This window comes from Macrotis lagotis, chromosome 1 (assembly GCF_037893015.1).
Source record: "Macrotis lagotis isolate mMagLag1 chromosome 1, bilby.v1.9.chrom.fasta, whole genome shotgun sequence".
Lineage (NCBI taxonomy): Eukaryota > Metazoa > Chordata > Mammalia > Peramelemorphia > Peramelidae > Macrotis > Macrotis lagotis.
Window position 1 is genome coordinate 856,599,288 of NC_133658.1, and position 23,386 is coordinate 856,622,673.

The 23,386-nt window shown below is 45.3% G+C and overlaps 1 protein-coding gene across 1 annotated transcript; it reads right to left on the reverse strand.

The window, feature by feature from the left end:
- Positions 1–9,074: 9,074 nt before the first annotated feature.
- On the reverse strand, positions 9,075–16,118 carry LOC141508828 (transcription factor HIVEP3-like). The gene is made up of 3 exons (XM_074217777.1): positions 15,811–16,118; positions 12,452–13,455; positions 9,075–10,552 (listed from the first exon to the last, which is right to left on the reverse strand). Exons 1-3 carry the CDS (start codon positions 15,878–15,880, stop codon positions 9,692–9,694), a joined length of 1,935 nt encoding a protein of 644 aa, XP_074073878.1. The 5' UTR covers positions 15,881–16,118; the 3' UTR covers positions 9,075–9,691.
- Between the last annotated feature and the right edge of the window lie 7,268 nt (positions 16,119–23,386).

Genomic DNA, 23,386 nt, shown 5'->3' on the forward strand with positions numbered 1-23,386 from the left:
TGAGAGAACCAGTAGTGGAGTGGTCTACTCATTCAGTGTGAGTATTTACACTTAGAAAATTGGCAGAGGCAGCTAGGTGGTGCAGTAGATAGAGCATCGGCCCTGGAGTCAGGAGTACCATAGTTCAAATCTGGCCTCAGACACTTAATAATTACCTTGCTGTGTGACCTTGGGCAAGCCACTCAATCCTATTTGCCTTGCAAAAATAAAAGTGAATGGAGCTGGCTGTTAAACATATATAAGCACACCACTGACTAGAGGACACAAGTGAAGGTGATGAGGGTCATGGATCCCCATCCCCTCATTTCTCTTGGGATTTTTGGTTTCCTTCAGTGTCTAACTCATTTTGGGGTTCCATCTGGCCCCCATTACACCTCCCCTCCAAAGTGGTTATCATTTTCTTTTTTGAAATTACTTTGCATTACTGTTTATACTTTTATATTTTGCTGCATATCTATGCACCTACTCTCCAAGAAGAGGGGCAGGAAGTAGTTGGTTTTGTTATGAACTTGTAGATTTAGAGGGACAACTTGGTGCTGCCAGAGTACACAGTGTGCTGGGCCCAGAGCCTTCCCCTGAGTTCAAATTGAATCTCAGAAACTTACTGGCTGTGTGACCTTAGCCAAGTCAATTCACTCTCTTTACCTTAGTTTCTTCATCTATAAAATGAGCCAGAGAAGAAAATGACAAACCACACTAATGTCTTTGCCAAGAAAACTTCAAATGGGGATCCTGAAGAGCTGCACATGACTAAAATGACTGAACAGTAACAACAACATGGATTTAGAACAGAAGAGAGTCTTAGAAGTTTTCTGTTCCCACCTTCTCATTTTATAGATGACTAAACTGAGACTTAGTCCTGGAAAAGAATATGTCTAAAATCACATGATATCAAATGACAGAGGCCGGAAAACTTGAATCCTGGCCCTCTCACTTCAAATCCAATGACCTTTTTACTATCCCACATTGCCTATTTTGTCTCCCCACACGAACACATAGTAGCGTGCTTTAAAATATTTGTTGAGTTGATTTGGATTGATCCATTTCACTGAGGTCACAACTATCATCATTTCGTTGAACTTCAGGGAAACAGGCAGAAAGAATTTGATTTACAAGGGCTAAGAGAGACCATTCTCCTCTACATGCTTTCCATGCCCAAAGGAAGGCTTGCTCATGCCAATGGTGGGGGTAGAGTAATGGAGAAGAGATTAGCCTTCCAAAGGAGAGTAAGAGGAGACAGGCCTTACAAAGGAGAATAATGAAGTGGAAGCTGGCCTTGCAAAGGAGAGTTATGAAGGGGAGGCTGGCCTTGTAAAGGAGAGAGCTTAGCATGACTCTACTTGACTTTCATGTCCACCACTATGTATATGCTGACTGGGTAGGACTGGTGGATGGCATGCAAGGAGCTGGCACCTTCTTTAGACTGGTAGGTTTAGAACTGGTAGAGTCCTTAAAGATTATAGGCTGCTTAACTTGGGAGAAGATGTGAGTTCAAATCCTGCCTCCTATCCTTACCAACTATGTGACCCTGGTCAAGTCACTTAACCTCAGTTTGCCTCAGTTTCCTTATCTATAAAATGGGGATGATAATAGCTTCCATCTTCCCAGGGTTGTTGTGAGGATTTGGTGAGATCATATATGTTTTACAAACTTGAAGTTACTATATAAGGGCTAGCTATTATATTCTTGTCTAAGCTTCTCATACTACAAGGAAGGAATAGACTCAATGGGAGGAAGAGATCTGTCTGGGTAGGCCCAGCCTTTTGTGGAAGCATGTGGGGCTCCCCACCCTGTCCCTGCCAAGTCCTGGCCTCCCAGGTTGGGATTAGGAGGACGTGCGAGCTGGAGAGAAGAGGCATGGGGGTGGGGCTGGGTGCCCAGGCCTGGGACGTGGCTGCTCCATGCTTGCTTGGGCGCCACCACCTCTCTGCCTGGCAGCCTTGTATGGCTCTGGGATGCAGACCGAAACGGGCCCGCTGATTGGGCCAGCCAGACTCGCTGCTCTTCCTCAAAACACCTGGTAACCGGATCTGGCCCCATTGACAAGGGAGCCTGGGCAGAGGGATTAGGAGGCCCCAGGACTGCTCTTTTCTTCCCCTAAAAGGGAAAAGCCAGGCCTGTTGCCTCCAGGAAGGAACATGGTGACAGGCTGGAGAACACAGAATCTGTTTGTGGGAGGAAGCCAGGGCCACAGAGGGGTGGGAAGGCAGGAACAGAAGCTGGGGTGACTTCAGGGCTCAGGGTACTCAAGAGGGGAAGAGGACTAGAGTGGGGAGGGGAGGGCACAGGAGATCTAGGCTCCCATTGTCATCTGAACACTAGACTGTCCTGGTCAATGACCCAAACATGGACTGGAGGCCAGGAGACCTGAGATGGGGGCAGAGAGGGTGAGGAAGGGTTCTGGTTCTTCTGTAAAATGAGAGGGGCGGACTAGATGCTCTCTCAGGTCTTTTCTGTCCCTGATAAGCATATCTATGATGACTATCTTTGAGTTCAAAACAAGCTGGACTATGACCTTAGAGGAGGTAGCATGGCACTGGCTTAGAGTCAGGAAGACTTGGCTTCCAACCTTGCTGTATTTGCTAACTGTGTGATGGTGGACAAGTCCCTAGACCTCTCTATGGTTCAGTTTCTTCAATTGTAAAATGGAGTTAGGGTATGTGGGACCTGTAAAGTCTCTTTCAATCCAGGCCTGTACTAGCCTCAAGAATAGTTTTAGCCTTTTTTTTTAAATTTTAATTTCTTTTGTTTTTGTGAGGTAATGGGAATAAGTGACTTGCCCAAAGTCCTATAGCTAGTACATGTCAAACGTCTAAGGGGATTTGAATTCAGGTCCCCTTGGTTCCAGGACTGGTGCTCTATCATTGTACTATCTAGCTGCCCTGGGTTTTAATCTTTAGAAAGGTATGAAGGAATGAAGGGACTGTAGAAGGAAGGAAGGGAAGGGAAGAGGATAGAAGCAAGGAAGGAAAGGAGAAAGGAAAGATGGAAGGAAGGAAAGAAGGAAAAAAGGAAGGAGGAAGAAGAAATGGAGGTAAGACGAATGAAAGGAAGTAAAGAAGGAAGGAAGGGTGGGAGGGAATAAAGAAAAAAGGAAGGAATGAGGAAACACTGAAGGAAGGGAGAGAGGAAGGAAAGAAAGAAGGAAGAATGGAAGGAAGAAAGGAAGACTAGGAGGGAAGGAAAAAAGAAACAGAGAAAGAGGGAAGCGAAGAAGAAAGGGAGGATAAAAGAAGAAAAGAAAGAAGGAAGGGAGGGAGGAAAGAAAAAAAGGAAGAAAAGAAAGAGATAACCATTTATTAAGTGCCTATAATATGCTAGGTACTGTACTAAGCACTTACCAGATACTAACTCAGTTATCCTCACAACACCTACCCTAGGAGGAAGGTATAATTATTATCTCCATTTAATAGCTGAGGAAACTGAGGCAAATGGAGGTTAAGTGTCAAAAACTAGTAAATATCTAGGATGAATGTGAACACAGGTTTTCTCTATCCACTAGGCCAAGAGAGTGAAAATATTATGTTTAAGATGATGATAATATGATGTTTGCCCTTCATTTTTGAAGAAGACATCAGGGAGGGGATGCCATGACAAGGAATTGATTTTGATTTGAGTGAGGGGGGGATGTGCTAAGTCATCAACCTCACTTTCTCTTCCAGAACCATCTGGGTCCAGTAGGCAGATATGGATCAGAATGACTGTGGATGGCCCTGGATGTGAGGCAATCAGGGTTAAGTGACTTGCCCAAGATCATTCAGCTAGTTAAGTGTCAAGTATCTGGGAGGGTCAAATTTGAACTCCTATCTTCCTAATTCCCAGCTCAGTGCTCTATTCACTGCACCACTTAGCTACCCTTTTTAAGGAGGAAGAAAACGAGGAGGACAAGGATGAAGAGGAAAAAGATGATTGTACAGCAGAGAGAGTTCTCATTCTGGAATTAAACTTGGGGTTAAATCTCACCTTTGACATTTATAACCTGTGGCTTTGCTTCCTGGGTCTTAGCTTCCTCATCTGGAAAATAAGGAGGTTCCTTGAAGGCTTTGAAGGTTCTATCCGATTGATAACCACCTTGTTCTAGATTACTAGGAACAGAAGTGAGCTGGTCAAAGTCACTCAGTAAGCCAGTGGCAGAGCTGGAGACTGAGCCCAGGTGTCCATCTTTAGATTCTTTTTCTTTCCTCTGAGGTCTTTGCTTCTTCAGAATGCCAAGATCTTTAAGGTCAAGAGTTCCTATCCTGGGGCAGGAGCCAGGGGTTTGAGGACAGAGGAGACTCCAAGGCCAAGGCCAAGATCAAATCCATTCCTGAGAGCAGCTCTCATTGACTTTATTGAAGGTGCCCTTTGGAACCTTAAAGGCAACTGTTGTTTGGGTCAGGTTAAGGAGGACTGGTTTGGATGGGGCTGGGAGAGACCAAGAGGGGTGGCAGCTGGTGGCAGGGGAGAACAAGGGCTGGTAATAATAAGAGGAAGAATTACTCCTATTTTGTAGCCCTTTACAATTTACAAAGAGATTTTTTTTCTTCTTCCCTATAATATCCCAGTGGGGAAGGCAGCACAAGGACTATCATTCCCATTTTACAGATGAGAAAACAGTTTCAAAGGGAAAAGAAGTGATTTGCTCATAAACACATGTCTCCAGAAGGTTAAAATGGCAGAAAGAAGTCCTGTACCCTCACCTACAATTCCTTCAGTTTACAACTATAGAAATGGCTGCTCATAGAGGGGGAAGTGACCTGGGTGCTGAAGGCAAGGTCGGAATTCAAATCTAAATCTTCTGACTCCCTTTCCTCTTCACTGGCAGCTAACTTGACTACCCATCTACTACTGGTCAAGCCCCAAGTGACCCTCCCCCCCACTGCCTTATCCAAGGATCTAAGTTCCCTATAAAAGTTCTACAGTCATCCCTTATAGCTACTCTTGGAGGGGTTAGGACAGTGGGTGGAGTGTAAGGGAAGGGATCACAGAACTAGATTTAGGAGTCAGGAGACCCAGGGTCAAGCTTTGGGGTTCAACACTAAATGACCTTGGGTCAAGTAATTTTCTCATTGGGCCTCAGTGTCCCCATCTGTATACTGACGGTGCTAGGCTCGATAGTGTCTAAAGACCTTTCCAGCTCTGACATACTCTGTCCTAAGCTCCCTGTCAGTTCTGATATTGTATATTCTAAGGTCCTTTCTAGGTCTGACTTTCCCTCTCAGCTCTGACATTCTATGTTCTAAGCTTTGCTCTAGCTCTCGTATTCTGTGTTCTAAAGGTTCTCCCAGGTCTGATATTCCATTCTAAGTCACTGACTAGTAGGCATTGATTCTTTTCTAAAACTAAAATTCTTCCCGTTACTCTATGCTGCTGGTAAGTCCTGCCCCCAAGCCCCTTTCCACTCCAGCCAGGTCACAGGCAGCAGGAACCAATGCGACCATCGGGAACAAATGGGCCGCTGTCCTTTTCATCTCAACTACTTAGCACCTGTATGAGCAATCTACTTTCTCTGTGTCTGAATCTCTTCATCTACAGGCAACTAGAAGGTAAAGTGGATAGAATGCTAAGCCTGGAGACAGAAAGAGCTGAATTCAAATCTGGAGCCAGATACTTATAAGCTGTATGATCCATGGCAAATCACTTCATCTCTTTCAGTCTCAATTTCCCATCTGTAAAATGGGAGTAATAACAGTCTCTACCCCCTGGACCTAAAGAAATGATATTTGTAAAGCATTTTACTATATTAAAACACTATTTGAATGCTAGCTATTATTTTCTATAAGAAGAGGTAAAATGAAAATAAATAAAAAAAAAATAAAGAGACTCTGAGGTCCCTTTTGGCTCTAAATCAGTGATCCTAAAGGTGATTTGGATGAATTAGTAATGGAATTGGCAGGTTCTTATCTCAGTTGCCATCAAGGATAGAGATCTCATCTCTCTCTGGACCTCAGTTTCCCATCTGGGGATGCCAAAGGCTCTCTCCACTTCTCATATTCGGTGAGTAAAGGTCACCAGCCAGGCAAGGAGGGCTATGTTGGGACTTAGAAAATTTATTCCAACATGCTGTTTAAAAAAAATAGGCCCAGACTGAACAGACAGTCTGAGCTGTAATAAATTATTATACTTGTAAAAACTTCTCGTTCACAGTCCAGACGTCATTTACAAGAAGGGTCGGGAACATCACACACAGAATATCATTTTCCTCATTTGTACATAATGAGGCTGTGCTTTAAACCTGGGGGAGTTTGTTGTGGGGTTTTTGCACCAATATATACTATACAGACATTGCAAGATGCAACTGTGGAAACCAGAGTTTAAATAAAAATACAGGCAACTCCCCCCCTCCCCAAGCCCCTCTGTACATATATAGCCATATATCTACAGAGTTCTTTTGCAATGATTACTATTGCCATTTGTAAAAGCACAAAAATCATCTGCAGACATGCCCACTTACAAAATACCTGCACACTTTAGCACAGACACAAAGCATGAGCTGGCATGAGGGACCTTTGCCCAGTGTGTGCCACCTAATGTGGCACCACCAGTGCCATCAGGTTTCTCCTAATGATAAACAGATGGGGTGTGTGGTTTGAAACTGAGTTGGTTTCTGTAGCCTTCCCCATTCCCAATGCTTCTGAAGGTAAAGAAATATAGCAAAAGCTTAGGAGCAAAAAAATGAGAAGGAGGGAAGAGGGGTACCCAGGTGAATCTGGTTCTATTGGGTGGCAGAATCAATGGAAGGGAGTGAGCATTTCAAAGCAACCCATTGCCTCTCCTCACCCAAGAAAATTAACCAGATAGAAATAGTTTCTAGGTGTTGCTTCTTCCCAATTGATCTCAGAGGGTATGAAAATGCCACAGAGCCACATTTGAAGAAACTGGAACAGGTGTGGAGGAGGGTAACCAGAAGGACAGAGGTCTGAAAATTGTTTTGTATGAAAATATATTGAGCCTGGAGGAGAGGACTCAGTGGGGCAAATATCACTATTTTAAAGGATTTGAGGGGCTGCCAGAGGGAAGAGGGGACAGATGCATTTTATTTGACCTCAGAGGGAGGAACTATAGATAATGGGGGAAAATCAAGTAAAGGCAGATTTTAGTTATGGTAAACTTCCTGATTTCCTTCTATTCTGATTTCCAAGATCTAAGTCAAGTCAAATGAACTGGCTCAGGAGTTAGTGAGCTGGAGATGTTCAAGTCAAGTCAGATGGTGACTTGTCAGAGATATTGGCTGTAAAATTATAGGGACCATTAAAGTGATCACTTTCAGCTTTACATCTCTGTCCTACCCTCAAGGGAGAGAAAGGGATCATGCAACTTTGGCACACTGGTCTCACAATAGACATGTTCCTTCTTTTGGCATCTTCCTGGATCCCTGGATTGGACCTGCCAACAGGAGAAAAGGTGTGGGAATTTGGTGAACAAAGAGTAGGGCAGAGAATATGAGTACCTACCTTTTAAGCTGGGATCCAATGCCTGGGAAAGACCAGATGGTGTTGGCGCTCAGGAGCTGGCAATCTGGCATCAAGAATCAAGCTGAAGTGGACAAGTATAACTATCACTTTTTGGAGAAGTAACAACTAAAGGAGACCCGATCTGGATGACCTCCTCAAAGAAGATTCGGAATATTTAAAACTGGAAGGGACTATAGAAAAGGTCTATTCTACTCCATCATTCTGCAGAGGAAGAAACGGAGGTCCATCAAGGAGTAGTGACAGTAAGAGGTAGAGCTGAGATTCATACCCAGATCCTTGGATTCCAAAACCTGTGAGCGTCCTACTGTAGCAAACTGCTCAAGGCAGTCTAACACTGAGCCATTCCCTAATACCTCCCCATAGCTCCTCTAGTCAGAATATTCATATGAGCACAGTGGACACCAAGAAGGGGTGTGTGGTTAAATGTTTAACAACCAGCAGAACAAACTTTGAAGTTTCATTTATATTATTCATATTTTCTCCATCCCTTTCTTAAATGTAGACAGTCAACAGAATACTAAATCAAAGCCCGATTTGTAGTGTTTGCCAATTTCTGAGGTATAAATGCTCATATTGAAAATTTAACAATTTAACAATTGACTTTTAGGAGGTGGTTAAAGCTAGTTCCAGCATATCCCTGGCATCAAAACTTCTTCTCACTCACAATGCCCTTTCCTCATATCCCTATCAGGCGGGGAAATGATTTGCTATGAAAAGTACAAAAATCCATCCCATGACTCTAGTTTTACAAGACTAAATGCTCTGCCTACTCAAGGAGATGATCTTTGATGAGTCACTTGATCCATTGGACCTCAGTTGCCTCAACTGTAGAATGATCTCTATGATCTCTTTAGTTTAGAACTATGACCTTGGAACCATGAGACTAAATCCTTCTGTTGGTTCATTCATCCAAAAGAGAATGAGATGCTACCTTCCAGCTAGGTGATCTTGGACAAATCATTTAATCCTTTGGAACTTAGTTGCCTCATCTATCATATGGATGAGTTGAAATACATGTGACCTTTAAGGTCCCTTCTAGCTCCACAGTAAATCAATGATCCCATGGATGCCTAGATGCTAGGGCGAGTTAAGGCCAGAGTTTTTTGAGCTATGGGGCTACCAGCTCCAATTCCAAAAGATCTTTCCAAGGGCTTTCCTCTGAAAGTGCTGGATTAGGGTTTGGTAAATAATTCTCTGAAATGAGTGAAGCTTTAACATCAAAGGACAACTTCATTTTGGGGGAAGGGAAAGAGAGATAGGCTAATATTCAGACTCAAGACTTTTCTACTTGGTACAGGTGGGAGGAGTTCCACACCCACCCACTAGCCAGCATCACCAACATCACTAGTGTTTATGAAAGCCAGAAGGAGAATTTCATGGCTCTAAGAAGTACGGTTCAGATATTGGTTCCTCCTTTTAATTAGCTCTTATATCTTGAATGCAAATCTAAGGGAAGCTTCTTTCCCTTTCTAAAATCATAAAGAGAGACAGAAAATGATGCTTTCTGTGATGGATGGGAAGGCATCAGGGAGGATCTGGATTCGGGGCTGGCCATCCTCAGTCCAACTGGTGGTTGTCAGGCGTCCCTCCTCAGATCACTCACAATCGTGGGGAGAGGGTTTGTCAAGGAAAAGGCATTTTCAAACTGTCTGAGGGTATGAGGGAAGTGGACGGTGCATGGTGGAGTGGGGGAAGGCCACCAAAAAAAGAGAAAAACAGATAAGTGCTTAGTGAATGTTCAAATAGAGCCTGCAATAAATAGGAACCATAAACATCTGTACAGAGGAACATTTTTTTCATTTAATCAGTATAAAAAAAGGTTTCTTGGGTTTGTTTTTTCAGTGCATAACCTCTCGCAGTAAACAGCTGCCTCTCCCTGGCCCTGGCAGGAGGCCGGGGGACATCCAGCTCCCATGACGCCAGAGGACACCATTCCACCAACCCCCTTTGCGAAACTCTACAAAAATATTCACAGCCTTAAACACCTCATTTGTTTTTCCTTTTAAACATTTCAAGCAAAAAAAGGTATCAGAAAAGGCACAAGTAACTGCATACATGGGAAGATAATACCAGACAGGGACAACTCCACAAGGGATGTTTCTGTGAGTTTGGTCATAAGTGAGAGTGCGTCTGCGTGTGATGACTATACTGCAGGAAATTGTGTTGGAAATGTCTGTTCCTTTATACTGGAAGCCTAACGCTGATGTAGATGTGGGGTGGGGTGGGGTGGGGGAGACCTAGGAACTTCCTTTGTCCTTGTCCTCCGGCCTCCTGGGAGTTTGTCCAGGCCCCTCACTCTCCAAGGGTGGGGAGCCCAGCTGACGACAAGGGCTGGCTGAAGGCCTGAGCTCCCCAGACAGGTTCCGCCGGCGGGTTGCCAGGCCCCGGGTAGGCTCCATGAGGCAGCCCGTGGAGCTGCTTCGGTCCAACGTCTGGGAAGGAAACACCGAGGGAAAAGTGCGTGGTGTCTCAGAGTCAGTGCAGGGGCTGCTGTGGGCCACCTTTGGGCTAGACCTCTTGGCCTGCCCCGGCCTGCCAGGGGACGGCCTGGGAGACTGCTCAGAGCTTGGGCTGGGGCTGTCTCTGGGGGTGGGAGCCTTGGTCTCCGAGGACACTCCTCCCATCCTGGGTTTCTCCCAGGTAGGCACAACCTGACCCTCACTAGTCCTCATTCTCTCTATGGAATAGCTGCTACTCTCCAGCTCTGAGGACAGAGTGAACTTGGAGACCTTGGCCACTGGAGACACGGATGCTGAGGAGGTCTCTGGTGGGCCTTCTCGGCTTCTCTCCTGAGCCTGTCGGGAGTCGGTCAGGTCGCTGCCCCCGCCAAAGAAGCAGGTGGACCACGGCAACCCAGCCCTAGGCATCAGTGTGGGATGGGTGATGGGCCGGGCCTGGACCATCTGGATCCCCCCAATGGGGATCATGGGGCATGGGGTCCTGGATAAGTGCTGGGAATGCAAAGGGAGATGACTAAAGAGGTTTTCTCCTGTCCGGCCAGGGAGGTGGCCATGAAATTCATGAAGCGAAGAGAAGGGTCTGGAGGGAAACGGGGGAGCAGGACCTGGTGAGCAGGCTGGGCTTCTGGGCTCCAACTTCTGTATCGGGTAACAAACACACACACATATACAAAGGATAAGCATAGTGGGCTCATTACTAGGGTGAATCCCGGGGGTCCCAGAGTAACAGATTTGTCATAGAGCAAGCCTAGGTCTTCAGTATGGGCCTGGACATCCCCTATGGCCAAGAAGTTCAGAGATACCACTGTGGGGGAGGTATCTATTCTGATTCCCCAGATCCCCTTGCTTGAAATAGTGTCTGAAGGGAAAGTAAAGCTAAAATGTCATCTGGACATAGTACTGCAACCCACTCACCTCTTTTAGTCTCCCCCCTCCCAAGATCTCTATTGGAAATAAAAAGATATGCCGAATAAATTGAGAAAAAAAGATTCCTTGATCAGACGAAAATATTATTTTACAATCTTGGGTTCTAGACCAGTGGTGTCAAACTTACATGGATTCCTATTGGCTGCACAGATTTAGAAAAACTTGACATTATCTATGTTGTGCTGTATTTTTATTTATTTTGTTGGATTTCCCATTTATATTTTAATCTTGTTCAGGCCCACTGAGAGTGCTAGCTGAGGGCCATGAGTTTGGCACCTCTGATCTAGGCAGATCTAGGCAGTAGGAACTGAAGATATAGCAGACTATATGCCAACAGGTACTACTAAAGAAAGGCCTATGAAGTAGAAAGAATGGTGGTGGTAGTGGTGGCAGTAGAGATGGTGATGGTAGGGATGGAGAGGGTAATAGGAACAGGGTAGGTGGTGGCAATGGTGAGGAGAATGATGGTGGAATGATCATACTCTTCATGGTAGTGTTGGTAATATCGCCATTTATAGTGGTGATAGCTGTGGTGATGGTGATGATGGGGATAGTAATAGTAATGAAGTGAGGTAATGAGCATCATGATGACGATGACCGTGATGATGAGAGTAGTGATGATGGTAGTGATGGAGATAGTGGTTGTAATGGTAATGATGTTACAAGAGAAGATGGTTATCAAGATGATGATGATGATGAATATAAAAGGATGTTGATGGTGGAGTTAGTGATGGTACTCATGGTGACAGTGGAATTCTTGCTGTGGTTTCGGCTTTTGCTCTTGAAGAAAACCAGGGCATGATGTTGGTTGTGGTAGTAGAGATGGTGATGGTAGTGACAAGCAGGTGAATTGGATCTGAGTGAGGGGGGGGTTGTGCTGTTAGCAGCCTCATTTTCTCCTTCAGAATCATCTGGGTCCTGTGACTAGATATGAATCAGAATAACTGGAGATGGCCCTAGATGTGAGGTCAGGGTTAATTGACTTGCCCAGGGTCACACAACTAGTAAGTATCAACTGTCTGAGCAGGTCCTCCTGACTCCAGGGTCAGTGCTCTATCTACTGCACCACCTAGTTGCCCTAGTAGAATAGTGCTATCATATCATGATGGTAGGGATGGTGCAATAGGAAGTGATGGTAATTATGATGATGGTGGTGGTGGCTATAATGTTGGTGGTGACAGTCATGGTGAAAGTAAGGATAATGAGGCTAGGGTTAGTGTTTATGTTACAGAGGAGATGGTCATCATGATGGTGGCAATGGTGGTGAAAATGAGGATGCTGATGCTGGGAACGAATGATAATGAGAGTATGGATGGTGATTATGGCATTGACAGTGATAATTGTTTTAAGAGAGGGCACAAATTCTTTAACATAATCATAGGAGCAATTAAAGACTGGAAACTCAATTACACAAGCTGAATACTAAACCTATGGGAAGGGGAACTACTGTGATCTTGTTCAGGGGACTCAGAACTTCTGCGAATGATTCCAACCTTCCTAACTTCATTTTCCTTCTATACCCCTAAGACATGATGTCTTAAATGCAGAAAAAAGAAATATTCCCCTTAAGAAGATCTGAAGAAAATCCACTGAAAGGGTACTACAACTTACCATCTTAGATTCAGAGGTCTCCATGTTTTTGCCAAGGAGCTTGTGAGGTAGAGGCTTTTGAGAGAAGAGACCACGCTGAGCGACTGTAACTCTGCCCAGGGTTTGCTCATCTGCTGCTGTGCCACTTCTGAACACTAAGTCATTTTCCCCTGGCAGTGGGTACCGTGGGGGGGACTCAGAAAGTCCTGGAGACATTTTCTTAGGGGATAAATGTCTAACGGGTATTATCTCCTGGCTAGGAGACAAGTTCCTTTCTGGAGAGACCCTGGCCTCTGGTGGGAGATAGGCTCGTGGGGACAGTTCTCTTCTTGGGGACAAGTAAGTTGACGGTGACATGCACCTGAGAGGAGATGCCATCCATGGACCAGGTGAACTCCCTCTCCCAGGAGAGCCACATTGGAAGGATGACATTTCTCCAGCTGGTGCAAAGCGCAAGGGAGGACTTTCATTTTTGGTTAGTGAGTGTTTTCGGGGGACCATGGGTCTGCTGCTACTGGGCTCCTTGCCAGGGGACCATGACCTTCTTGGGGATGGGGCCTGAGAGCTCAACAAAGAGCCCAAGGCTAAGAGTCCCCCCTGCTGGTTTGGGGCCAGTTCCTGTTCACCAGGAGCCAAGGGCTCCTGGGACATTGGAGCTGGCTGGTGGAGACACAAGTGGCTCTTGCAGGTGGCAGCTTCACTCCAGTCTGCTGGCCATCTTGCCTCCAATCTCGTGCTTGCTGTGGGCTGGTCACGTGAGGTAACATCTTGGGGTGAAGATGGGATTGCTCGGGGGCTTTTATCCTGAGCTGGTGGAGAGCTAGTCTTTGAGTATCCAGCAGGTGATGGCCCTTCTGAGGGCTTCAGAGTGGGCTCATCTTGGCTCTCCTCCTCCTCCTCCTCATCTTCATCATCTTCATTGTCCTCATCCTCATCGGATTCCTCCAAATCAGAAAACTGGTGCTCTTCCACTGCCTCCGAGCCCTCCCGCCCCTCGGAATCCTGGAAGGGGTCGTCACTGGCTCCTGGAGGAAAGATAGACCAAACTCAGGGACATGGACAAGGCCCAGTGTGCCAGGTCTACCCACCCTCTGGCTCTTGTTCCCCTCCCTCCCCTCTAAGGCATTTGGATACAGGGATAGCTATGCTGACCCAAGAGGAAGAGGAGAAGTTTCTTCTAACCAGGGGAACTTCTGTAGGAGTGTCTAGTACAATGGCACCTAGATCACAAAAGTATGCATGACCTTACACTAAATATTTCCCCCTCCAGATCTCTGTTTCCTTCTCTCTAGAATGAAGGGGTTGACTTGGATGATCCCAAAGACCTCTTCCAGCTCTGGGAGTCTCTGACCCTAAGCGCCTGGTCGCTGTGGGACTCTTTAAGCCAGAGAGACTACAACATGAAACCCCTGGTGTCTGTCCTAGATGACAATCTAGCATCACCTGGCCTCTAGCATTTAGAGTACTTGGATAGGAGTCTAGTGGGGTCATGGAAAGACTCCTATGCTTGAAATCAAGTTTTGAGTCCTTCTTCTGGGTCCAACTCACTGGGTGACTTTTGGCAAGTTACTTAACCTCTCTAGACCTTAGTTTCCTTGTAAATGGAGACTAGGGAAGGGGTGGATGGGTTAATGATATTGCAGCTTTGAACTGGGAAGATGTTTAATTATCATCAAAATGAACTTCCCATTTGTGTCACAGGTACAGTCACAGACACAAAATTTTAGGACTTAAAGATGGCATTACGGGTTTTGTAAAATGAAGCCTTCTATAAATGTCAGCATCCATTCCAAGTCCATCATCTTACATCCAAGTCCTCTGAGGTCTCACTTAATGATGAGATCTTACTTCCCTGAGGCCCAGAGAAGTGATTTCATAGAATCACAAAATCTCATCATTGAACGAGACCTCAGAGGACTTAAGGTCTAATTCATATTTCAGTCGAAATATTTGCTATCCCAACCCCTGAGAACAGTTTATCCCCTATCCCCCACTTTAGTTTGTGAGTATGTGAGTGTGTGTGTGTGTGTGTGTGTGTGTGTGTGTGTGTGTGAATCAGGATTAAGTGACTTGGCAAGTCGCTGAGGCAGGACTCGAACTCAGATCCTTCCAAATCTAGGGCCAGTACTCTATTCCCTTCCCCACTTAGCTTCCCCATTCAACCTCTACTTAAAGTTATTTCCAGCAACGGAACCTCCCCCAGGCAGTACATTCCACTTTTGGATAGTTCTAACTGTCAATAAGTTTGCCCTTCTATGGAGTTGAAATTTAGCTCTCTGAAAATTCCCTTTAATTGTTCCTAGTTCTTCCCTTTGAGTTCAAGGAAAACAAGTTTAATCCCTTTTCCACAAATAGCCCTTTGGGACACCTGAGACAAGGATTGTATTCCCACATCTCCATCCCCAACCAATTTTTATTTTTTTCCCTCCAGGTTAAACATCCCCAGTCCTTCACCTAATCCCCACTTGGTGTCCAGTCCCCTCCCCAAGCTGACTAGCTTCCACTGGCCCTGTGCCAGATTCTAAAGCCCCCTCCTCCCTCACCCATGTGGCCTCAGGACTGAACACAACAGTCCAGAAGGGGAGGCAGGAGAGGCCAGGGCTAAGGAGCTCAGTTCTTGGAATCAGGAGTCTCCTGTCCAAATCATTAATCTGACCCATGTAGCTGTGCAATCTGGGCAGGGGCAGGGGGTGGCACATAGCTGTACCTCAGTTTCTCCTCTGTAACATCAAGGGGTTGGACAAGATCATTTCTAAGGGTCCATCTCACTAAAACATTCTTTATGACTCTGCATCCTGGCAAATAGATGGCTTTTCAGGCTTCTGGATGGGTGAGTCAATTCATTCCCCCACCCCTGCTGCCTGCCCAGTTTCAGGTCATGAAGAAAAGCTGCAGAAAAACCATTGGAAAAACTGGAAACTAGGAAAGCCAGTAGTCCTGGAGGAGAGCTTCAGGTATCCTACCACTGGGGGTCACTCATGCTCAATTCAAGATAATCCCATCTGCAGGAACCAGGCAGGTTTGGAGCAAAGAGGAAGCTTGCTTAGAGATTATCAAAATGAACTTTCCATTGTGTCACAGATTTGAAGCACAGACTGAAAGAGGCAAATGTCTGAGTATATGAAGCATGGAACCATTGACTGTTGGGGGGAAACTGAGGCACACAAAGGGGAAGGGACTCAGTCACGTCAGAGAGTGTCTGAACTGAACCCTGGCAATGTCTAGGGGATCATAGGACCATTCAGGTGTCCCTACTCTTTCACTGCTCCATTCCATTCTCCAAGGCTGGGCCGTGAGGCAATGACATTGTGACCAGGATCCTGGGCCAGGGATCTCCTTTGGGGCAGGGCTGGGCACGGGCAGGCCCGTGAACATCATACCTTCCTCCGCTTCCAGCTCCACCAGCAGCCCCATCTCCTGGCACTTTTTGCTGTGAGCCTTGGACTTCATGTGCTTAGTCAGATTCCCTAGAAGGAAGCACAGATAGATAAAGGCAAAGGTCAGTATCTCTTTCCTGAGGGGCTGACGGAAGAGGCGGAAAGGGGCCTGAGGTGGTATGGAGAGGGGAGTCTCAGCAGAGCCAGCCCTAGGAACATCTGCAGAGCTGGGGTTAGCTCAGAGTCTGGTACAGGGAAAGTGGGGGGATGGGGGCTCAGGGATGAGGAGGGTCTCAATTCAAGTGAGCAGAGCAGAGGCACCATCTCTGTGGAAATTCAGCCACAGCTATCACCCAGAAAAGAGACTAGAGCCTAGGAAGGGGGAGGGATAGGGAAGGATGGAATAAGGGAAGCCAAGACTGGGGTGATTTGGGACAGAATGAGGGTAGATGAAATGAGATAGGATGACATTTGAACATGATGGAGTGAGGAAAAGATAGGATGATGATACAGTAAAGGTGACCATGGAGTGGGGGTGCAATGGGGTGGGAAGGGATAAGAGTGGGTGGAATGAAGGTGTAATGAGGATGGAATAGTGAAGGATTGGGGTTGTCAAGATAGGTTCATCTGGTATTTGTGAGTTTGGAAGAGAATGTTGATGAAAGGGTAGGATGAGAATCAAATTGGATAATAATGGTAGAATGAAATGAGGATAAAGGAAGATGGTAAGTGATGGGGTGTATGAAATTGTTAAATTTAGAGGACAAAATGAGAAAGGGTGAGGGTGAGGATGGAGTGTTGAGCAAGGGAGAAGTGGATAAAGACAGGACACCAATGGAGTGGGATCAGGGTGAGGGATAATGGAATGAGGTGGGAGTTGTAGGGGGATGGGAGGAGGTAGGGGTGGGATAAATATAGACTGGGGTAGAATGAAGAAGAGTTGGGATGAGGATGGGGTGGCATGAGGATGGAGAAGAGATTCAGGGACAGAGTATAAGATAAGAAGACAAAATAAGAAGAAACAAGATACAGGTTACAAAGTTCCCCTTCTATAGACTTGTTGACCATTGCCACAATGGTCAATGAGGCCAGCTTCCCTTTGGAATCCCATCCTTGGCCAAGTTCCTCTGTTACTATAAAATTTTCTCATTTCCCAAGACATACATCCCCCTAGTCCAGGTCTGGGGAAACATCCAAAACTGAAGTTTCCCCCCCCAAAAAAGCTAAGTATCTAAGTGATTGGAGGAATGGGAGGATGTCCTGGCTCATTGTCCATCTTCAGAATCAGAGAAGGGCAGAACAAGCTAGTAAATAAAAGCACTAAACTTCTTCTCTAGGCTCAGCTCCCCTTTATGGACTCCCTGCTGCAGCTCTGGGAAGACTGGTTATTCAGGGTCTGTGTGCCAGAGCCAGAGCCAGGACCAGTGACTTTTCTTTCTCCCTGTCTTTATCCCTGAAATCTCTCTGCTAAGGCAGAACTGGTACAAGTTTGCCTGTGGGGAGGGGGCAGAGGGAAAGAAACTTCTCTTTTATTGGGGCAGGTCTCAACAAAGCATTATCTCAGACTGAGCTCCTGGAACCCTGGTAAGGTTGTGGTATCCTGGGGACTGAATCTGAAATGCATCTATCTTAAAAGCTAAGCTATTTGTGAAAGATACTAGAAGCAATTAGCTTCAAATGATTTGCCTTCCCTTTCTGCTCCCACCCCCCACTCCCCAATCTAAGGTGATCAGCCCAGCCCTAGTCCAGTTTTTGATTACCTGTAGAGGGAGCACATGTGTTCCAGAAAGATAATGGAGTCCTTCTTTTGGTTTCAGTATCACTGCAGACAAACTGTGAAGTGTGTTGTTTACTCTGTGAATGACTACATGCAGCCTAAGTCAATAGTATGGTTATTCACCAAGTCACTAAGTCACTTCACACTTGTCTTATATCTTAGAATCATGAGGACTCACAGTTGCTATATAAGGGGCCTAATCAACTCCTTTAGGTTGAATTCCTTGGTGATCCCAAATCCTATGGAGTGAGAGGTGGGGGAAAATTTCCTTTTGTCACCTCCTCCATCAGTACCACCTACCAGAGACTGGAGATTGGGAAGAAGGAAGAGGAAACTCTTTATCTGACTCCCACATTCACTTCTCACCAAGTTCATCTCTTCCCCATCCTTTTCATTCTTACTGATTAGAAATCTAATCATAATACCCTTGAATGAAAATGACTGGAGCATCACTCCTCTTCCTCTCTTCCCATCATGATTCTCACAGTCTCTCTTTTCTCTGGTCAACCATCCCTTCTGTCTAATGTTTGTTGCTATCTACTTTATGGCCAGAGGGTTTCTCCTCTCCTTCCTCCCTCAACCCTCCTCCACCCTTACCCCCACCAGAGCCTGAGGCTACTCACCTAGAGTGAGAGCAGGGACTAAGGTTTATCTGGACCCTGTATCACCCACCCATTGGACCCCAAGGCTCACCCAAAGAAATCTCACAATCAGTGTTTGCTGAGTTGAATTGAACCAATTAAAATCATCTCTGTTTGGGGTAACTAGAACCAGGCTTTTTGAATTGAAACCTAAAGGACTTCAAAGGGACTCTCCCATCATGATGGAAGGGTCCCTTGGGTTTGGAGGCAAGAGGAAAACTTGGCCTTGGCCCTTGTAATGGGAGTGGCTGCACCAAGTACATTGAGACCAGGAGGTGTCTCCAGGAGAGGGAGAGGGAAAGGGAGAACAAGGAACAGACCCTGGGAAACTAATGGAGGAAGGATGCTAGGGAACAACAGGGAAGGAAAGGAATGACTGGAAAATGGTGCATATGATGAAGGGAGAGTCACTCTTCTCCTCCCAGGAATGCTAAGCCCAAGCTTGATTTCAAAATGGCCACACTCTTTCTCAGTAATAAGCCCATTTCCATTCTTAACCATGAAGTAAATTTGCCTGGCAACCTATTGTCTTTTGGGGAATTTAAAGAAAAATATATTTTGAGATTTCCTCTCCTAAACCTCTTAATTGTATTTTTAAAGTTTCCTTCCCAATCAGTTCACACAAAACACCTTGCATAATCTCACTTCCATGCCTTTGGACATACTCCTCCTCTTGCCTGGGATGCCCTCTTCTGAGCACTGTTTATCTAAGTTCTACCCATTTTTAAGGTCCAGTACAAATTCCTGCTCCTCTGGGAAGTCTTCTCACCATTTTAGACCCCAATGATCTCCTTTGTTTCTTAACTCCTCTATCAACTGAGCAGGAAATGAAATTAGTGATCATTGAGTCCAGGATTCATATTATACTAGTGAAGCTCAAAGAGAAATAGTTGGGCAAGTACCAGTGGTCATTAGGAAAGTGAGGGTATGACCAGAACCTCTGGCTCCAGATTCAGGGCTCCTTCCTACTTGTCACCTATGGTCTTGTTCCTTGGATAGCTACTTAGATCCTGTTTCCAGTCATCATGACACCTGATTGAGAAGAACTAGTCTCATGACTATGAAAAGTAAACTTTCATTCCAAATCTGCCATGATGCCCATCACTAAGTTTGTGGTACTGTCCCTCACAGACTGGCTGCATGGTAGGAGACCTAGTGACACAAATGGTTGCCTTTTTCCAGAGATAAGAATGAGGGGATACTTTGGAACATCTTTGTTTCCCTGACCTTTTCCCTTTCTGGGATTCTCCCTGCATGGGGCCACTGGCAAATTGCTAACCAATCAGAAAGCTGGGGAAGATCAAAAAAAGCACAACTTGGGAGTGACGAGAGCTTATATTCATACATAGTGAGAGCCAAAAAGAGGCCTTCTAGATCAGCCTCTTCATTTTATAGGGAAGGAAACTGAAGTCTGGGGAGGAGGAAGGAACTTGTCCAAAGTCACATAGCTGGAGAATGGAAGAGTTGAGAGTTGATCAGGATCTTCTTATTTTGTTACTGCTTTTGAACCAAAGCAACAGCAAATACTATCCTCAACTCCCTTCCAGCTTGGCCCCCAGTCACTGAGGAAAGACAATGGAATTGGGGTGGGTTACATAAATGATTGACCTCTCAGGACCATCAGAATTTGGAGGAGGAAGCAGGAAAGAAAGCTAATGTCAATATTGAGATTCACAGAATTATAGGCTACCAAAGTTGGAAAGGATCTTGGAGAGCATTTCATCTGACTTCTTCATTTGACAGAAGGGGAAACTGAGACCCAGAAAAGGGAAGTGATTTGCTCATGGTCATATTGTTAGCATAGGGGCAGAAGCAGGACTAAAACTCTGGAACTTCTTAGGCTAGTAATCTTGCTTCTTACCTTCACTGCCAACATCCAAAAGCAATATGGCCCTAGCCCCAGTTAAGGCAGATTAGTTGGTACCAATTTCTTTTGCTAAACTCTGGGGTCATTCTCTTTGACCTACAGTTAGGAGTCTTATGATTGAATTGTTTAAAAAAAAAGGAATCCAGGGTTATGATAAGAATGAGAGTAGGCACTGAGAAAGGTGGAAGAAGTGGGTCAGATAAATTATAGCCTCAGTTTCCCCTTCCTCTCTTCCCTTTTATCATCCTCCAGGAGTGGGCTCCATTGGACCTTATAGCCCTTTAGCTGAGAAACATAGTTATGGTTTTACCTGCTCCTTTCTTGGGATGGAGATAGACTCTAATTTTCAGGGAAGAGAGATTTCAGGCACCTGGGACTTTTGTGGTTGTCCCAGAACCCAATCACAAGGGTGGAGGCAGATGTCAAGAAAAAGGATGGGGTATTTGGAGAAAAGAGACCACTCTTGGCTTAAGTACAATGATGAATAACAAAGTCTGTTTTGCTCAAACTCAAAAGACCTACGTACCAGCTCAAGGGCACAATCTCCCTAGTCCAAGGAAGAAGTACATGGTTAACTGCAGACTGGTACCTGTGGACCAGACACCAGAGGGCTATATATTCCAGCCTCAAAGTTCTGCACAGGTGTACCCCTTTCCCTCTTCTCCCAATACCTGCCTGAGGAATCAGATTTCCAGGATTCCGTCCTCCCCATGACCACTGCCATTGACCTCATAATTCTGGGCCAAGAGCTTTTTGGTTGGTTCTTGGAGAAGCTAAGTCAATCTCACTCATCTGAATGTGGAGACCAAGACAGGAAAGCAGACAGACAGACAGGCAGACGGAGAGAGAAGCAGACTAACAAGCAAAGACAAACAGAGCCAGTAGAATGCAAGATCTTCCAGGAGAATGTAAGTTTCTTGAGGATTGGGACTGTTTTCCTCATTTTGTCCCCCTTTTCACCCACTTTTTATCCCCTCAGGACCACCAAATAATAGGGGTTTAATAAATGCTTATTTGACAGAACTGCATTGATCCCAGGAGGAAAGGATAATAGAGATGGGTGAGCCATGATGTCTGAGGGAAGACTTGATGAGTGTCAGTTCAGTACTGGGGAATCACTTGTGTTTTATATCCTTGTTGTGGGATCTAAAAGTATGTCAAACACTCTTCCAGAGAAGAACAGGGAACTTGATGTAGGTAGAGTCAGTGATTTCAATGGGTGGATGTTGTCTCCCTGAAAAGAGCCATCAGCTATCCATGGGGTCTGATCCAAGGAATTCCCTCTCTGTCACTAGTGACCTGTCACAGTTCCTGAAATTCCACCATTCAAGATTCATTCCTTTAGAGTCTCAGCAGCATTTCAGTCTTCCAGAGTTCCCTTTTAAATTCAATCTCCACTGGGGAGAAGAAGGAATTATAAGCCAATGACATATCTAATTAGCTAATAGCGCCTTTCCCCTCCAAAAAAACAGTTTATGGGAAAAGAACGCAAAACAGTATAAATGATGTAGTACCAACAAAGTGTAGTGGGGTACAAAAGAGAGGGGGAAGAGCACCTCCTGCTTTTGTTTTAAGGAGGCAGGTCTGAAGCTCCATCAGGCAGAACAAAAGTAGTTTTGGCTCCACTGAAGACTAGCTTCTCTGCTGAAGTTTTGGGAAGAAAGCAATCCCACAGAACCCCATGGTAGAAGTGGTTAGCTTGGAAGCTGGGTCAAAGCTCAATGAGGAGAGATGGGAATGATAATTTGTCCATCCCAATCCACCAGGAAAGTCAATGGTGCTTACGAGTAGAACAACCTGGCAGGTCAGGGAGGGAGAAAGAGTAGAAAGAAGGTTGCCCCAATCATTGGGATCCACCAAAAGCAGAGCTGAACTGCTTCTGGTCTTCTGTCTTTCAGAGAAACAAGGGAGAAGAGATTATTTTAGAATGGTGATATCACAGAGACTGGACAAGAGCAGTAGTTGGAAGACTTTGAACAAGTCCCTTCCCCTTGCTGCTTGCTGATATTAGTCAATGGTCCAGGAAGACAACTGGTTTAGTGGCATGATGATCTGATTCCTTATACTCAGAGGAGAGACTGTCCTCCATTTAAGAAGAACATGGGAAAAGAGGAATGTGGGGAAAGAGATCCTTAAGATACATTCATCTATTAAAAAAGCCCTATGTAACTTGGTTGATGTCAAGTGCAAGCTAAAGGGCCGAGGACAGCAAAAGTGGACCACAGGAAGTCAAGAGAACCCTAAAAGGTTGAAGGAAACTAGAGAAGATGAAATTATCCCAGAAGGTAAAAAAAGAAACAGGGGGGAAAAAAAGATAGCCAAGAAACAGAACTGAATGGCCTAATATGGATGATGGGAACCACAAAGCTACACCATCTTTTTTTTCAGTTTCAAGGAACTTGCCTTTTGGGAGAAGCCAGTCAGTTGGCAATGTGGTTGAAACTTCATGATGACAAATATTTGAGATTGAGAAAACCCCCTATTGGACCCTATATGGCTGATCCAGTGTGCATGGTAGCTTCCTAACACTTCTCCTTCCTCCATCTACTATGACCTCCTGGAAGAGTTGAATGAAGTATTAAGGGCTTTTTTGGGGGTTGTTGGGAGGTACTTTGCATATTTTATCTCATTTGACTCCCAACTTCCCCAACTATACTATGAACTAAATGGTAGAGATATCATTATTATCCCCATTCTACAAATGAAGAAACTGAGAAAGATTAAGTGATTAGCCCAGTCACATAGCTATTATGTGTAAGAGGTAGAATTTGAACTCATGTCCTGACTTCAGGTACTCTGGTACCTGCCTTACTTAACAACTTAAGAACCCCTCTCTAGGCAGAATTCAACTTTATTCTTTCTTTCTTGATGATACATAGATTACTAAGACTAGAAGGGTCCTTCTGGGGATCATCTGGTCCAAGTCCCTGAGTTTATAGATGAGCAGACAGCTGGTGGTGGATGGTAGAGCACAAACTTTGTGAATCTAAGGCCAAAGCTATTTCCATTGGACCACCCTACCTATCTTATGCAAAGGCAGTCAGCAGTATTGTCAGCCATGGAGACATGAATAAAACTGACCTGCTGAGCAGGATCCTGCATACAGCTCTCCTTCTTGAGCCCTGGGCTATTAGCCATCTAGTGCTGCCAGTAGTGGGAGAGATTAGAGTCTGCCTCTGTCAATGCCAGAACTTCTTCTCTTTGCCCTGGCAGACCCAGATGCTGGCTGGGATGCTGGCCCTGACTGTCCCACTTACTGTCTCTTCCTCTTGCCTCCACTCCACCCCACTAAAG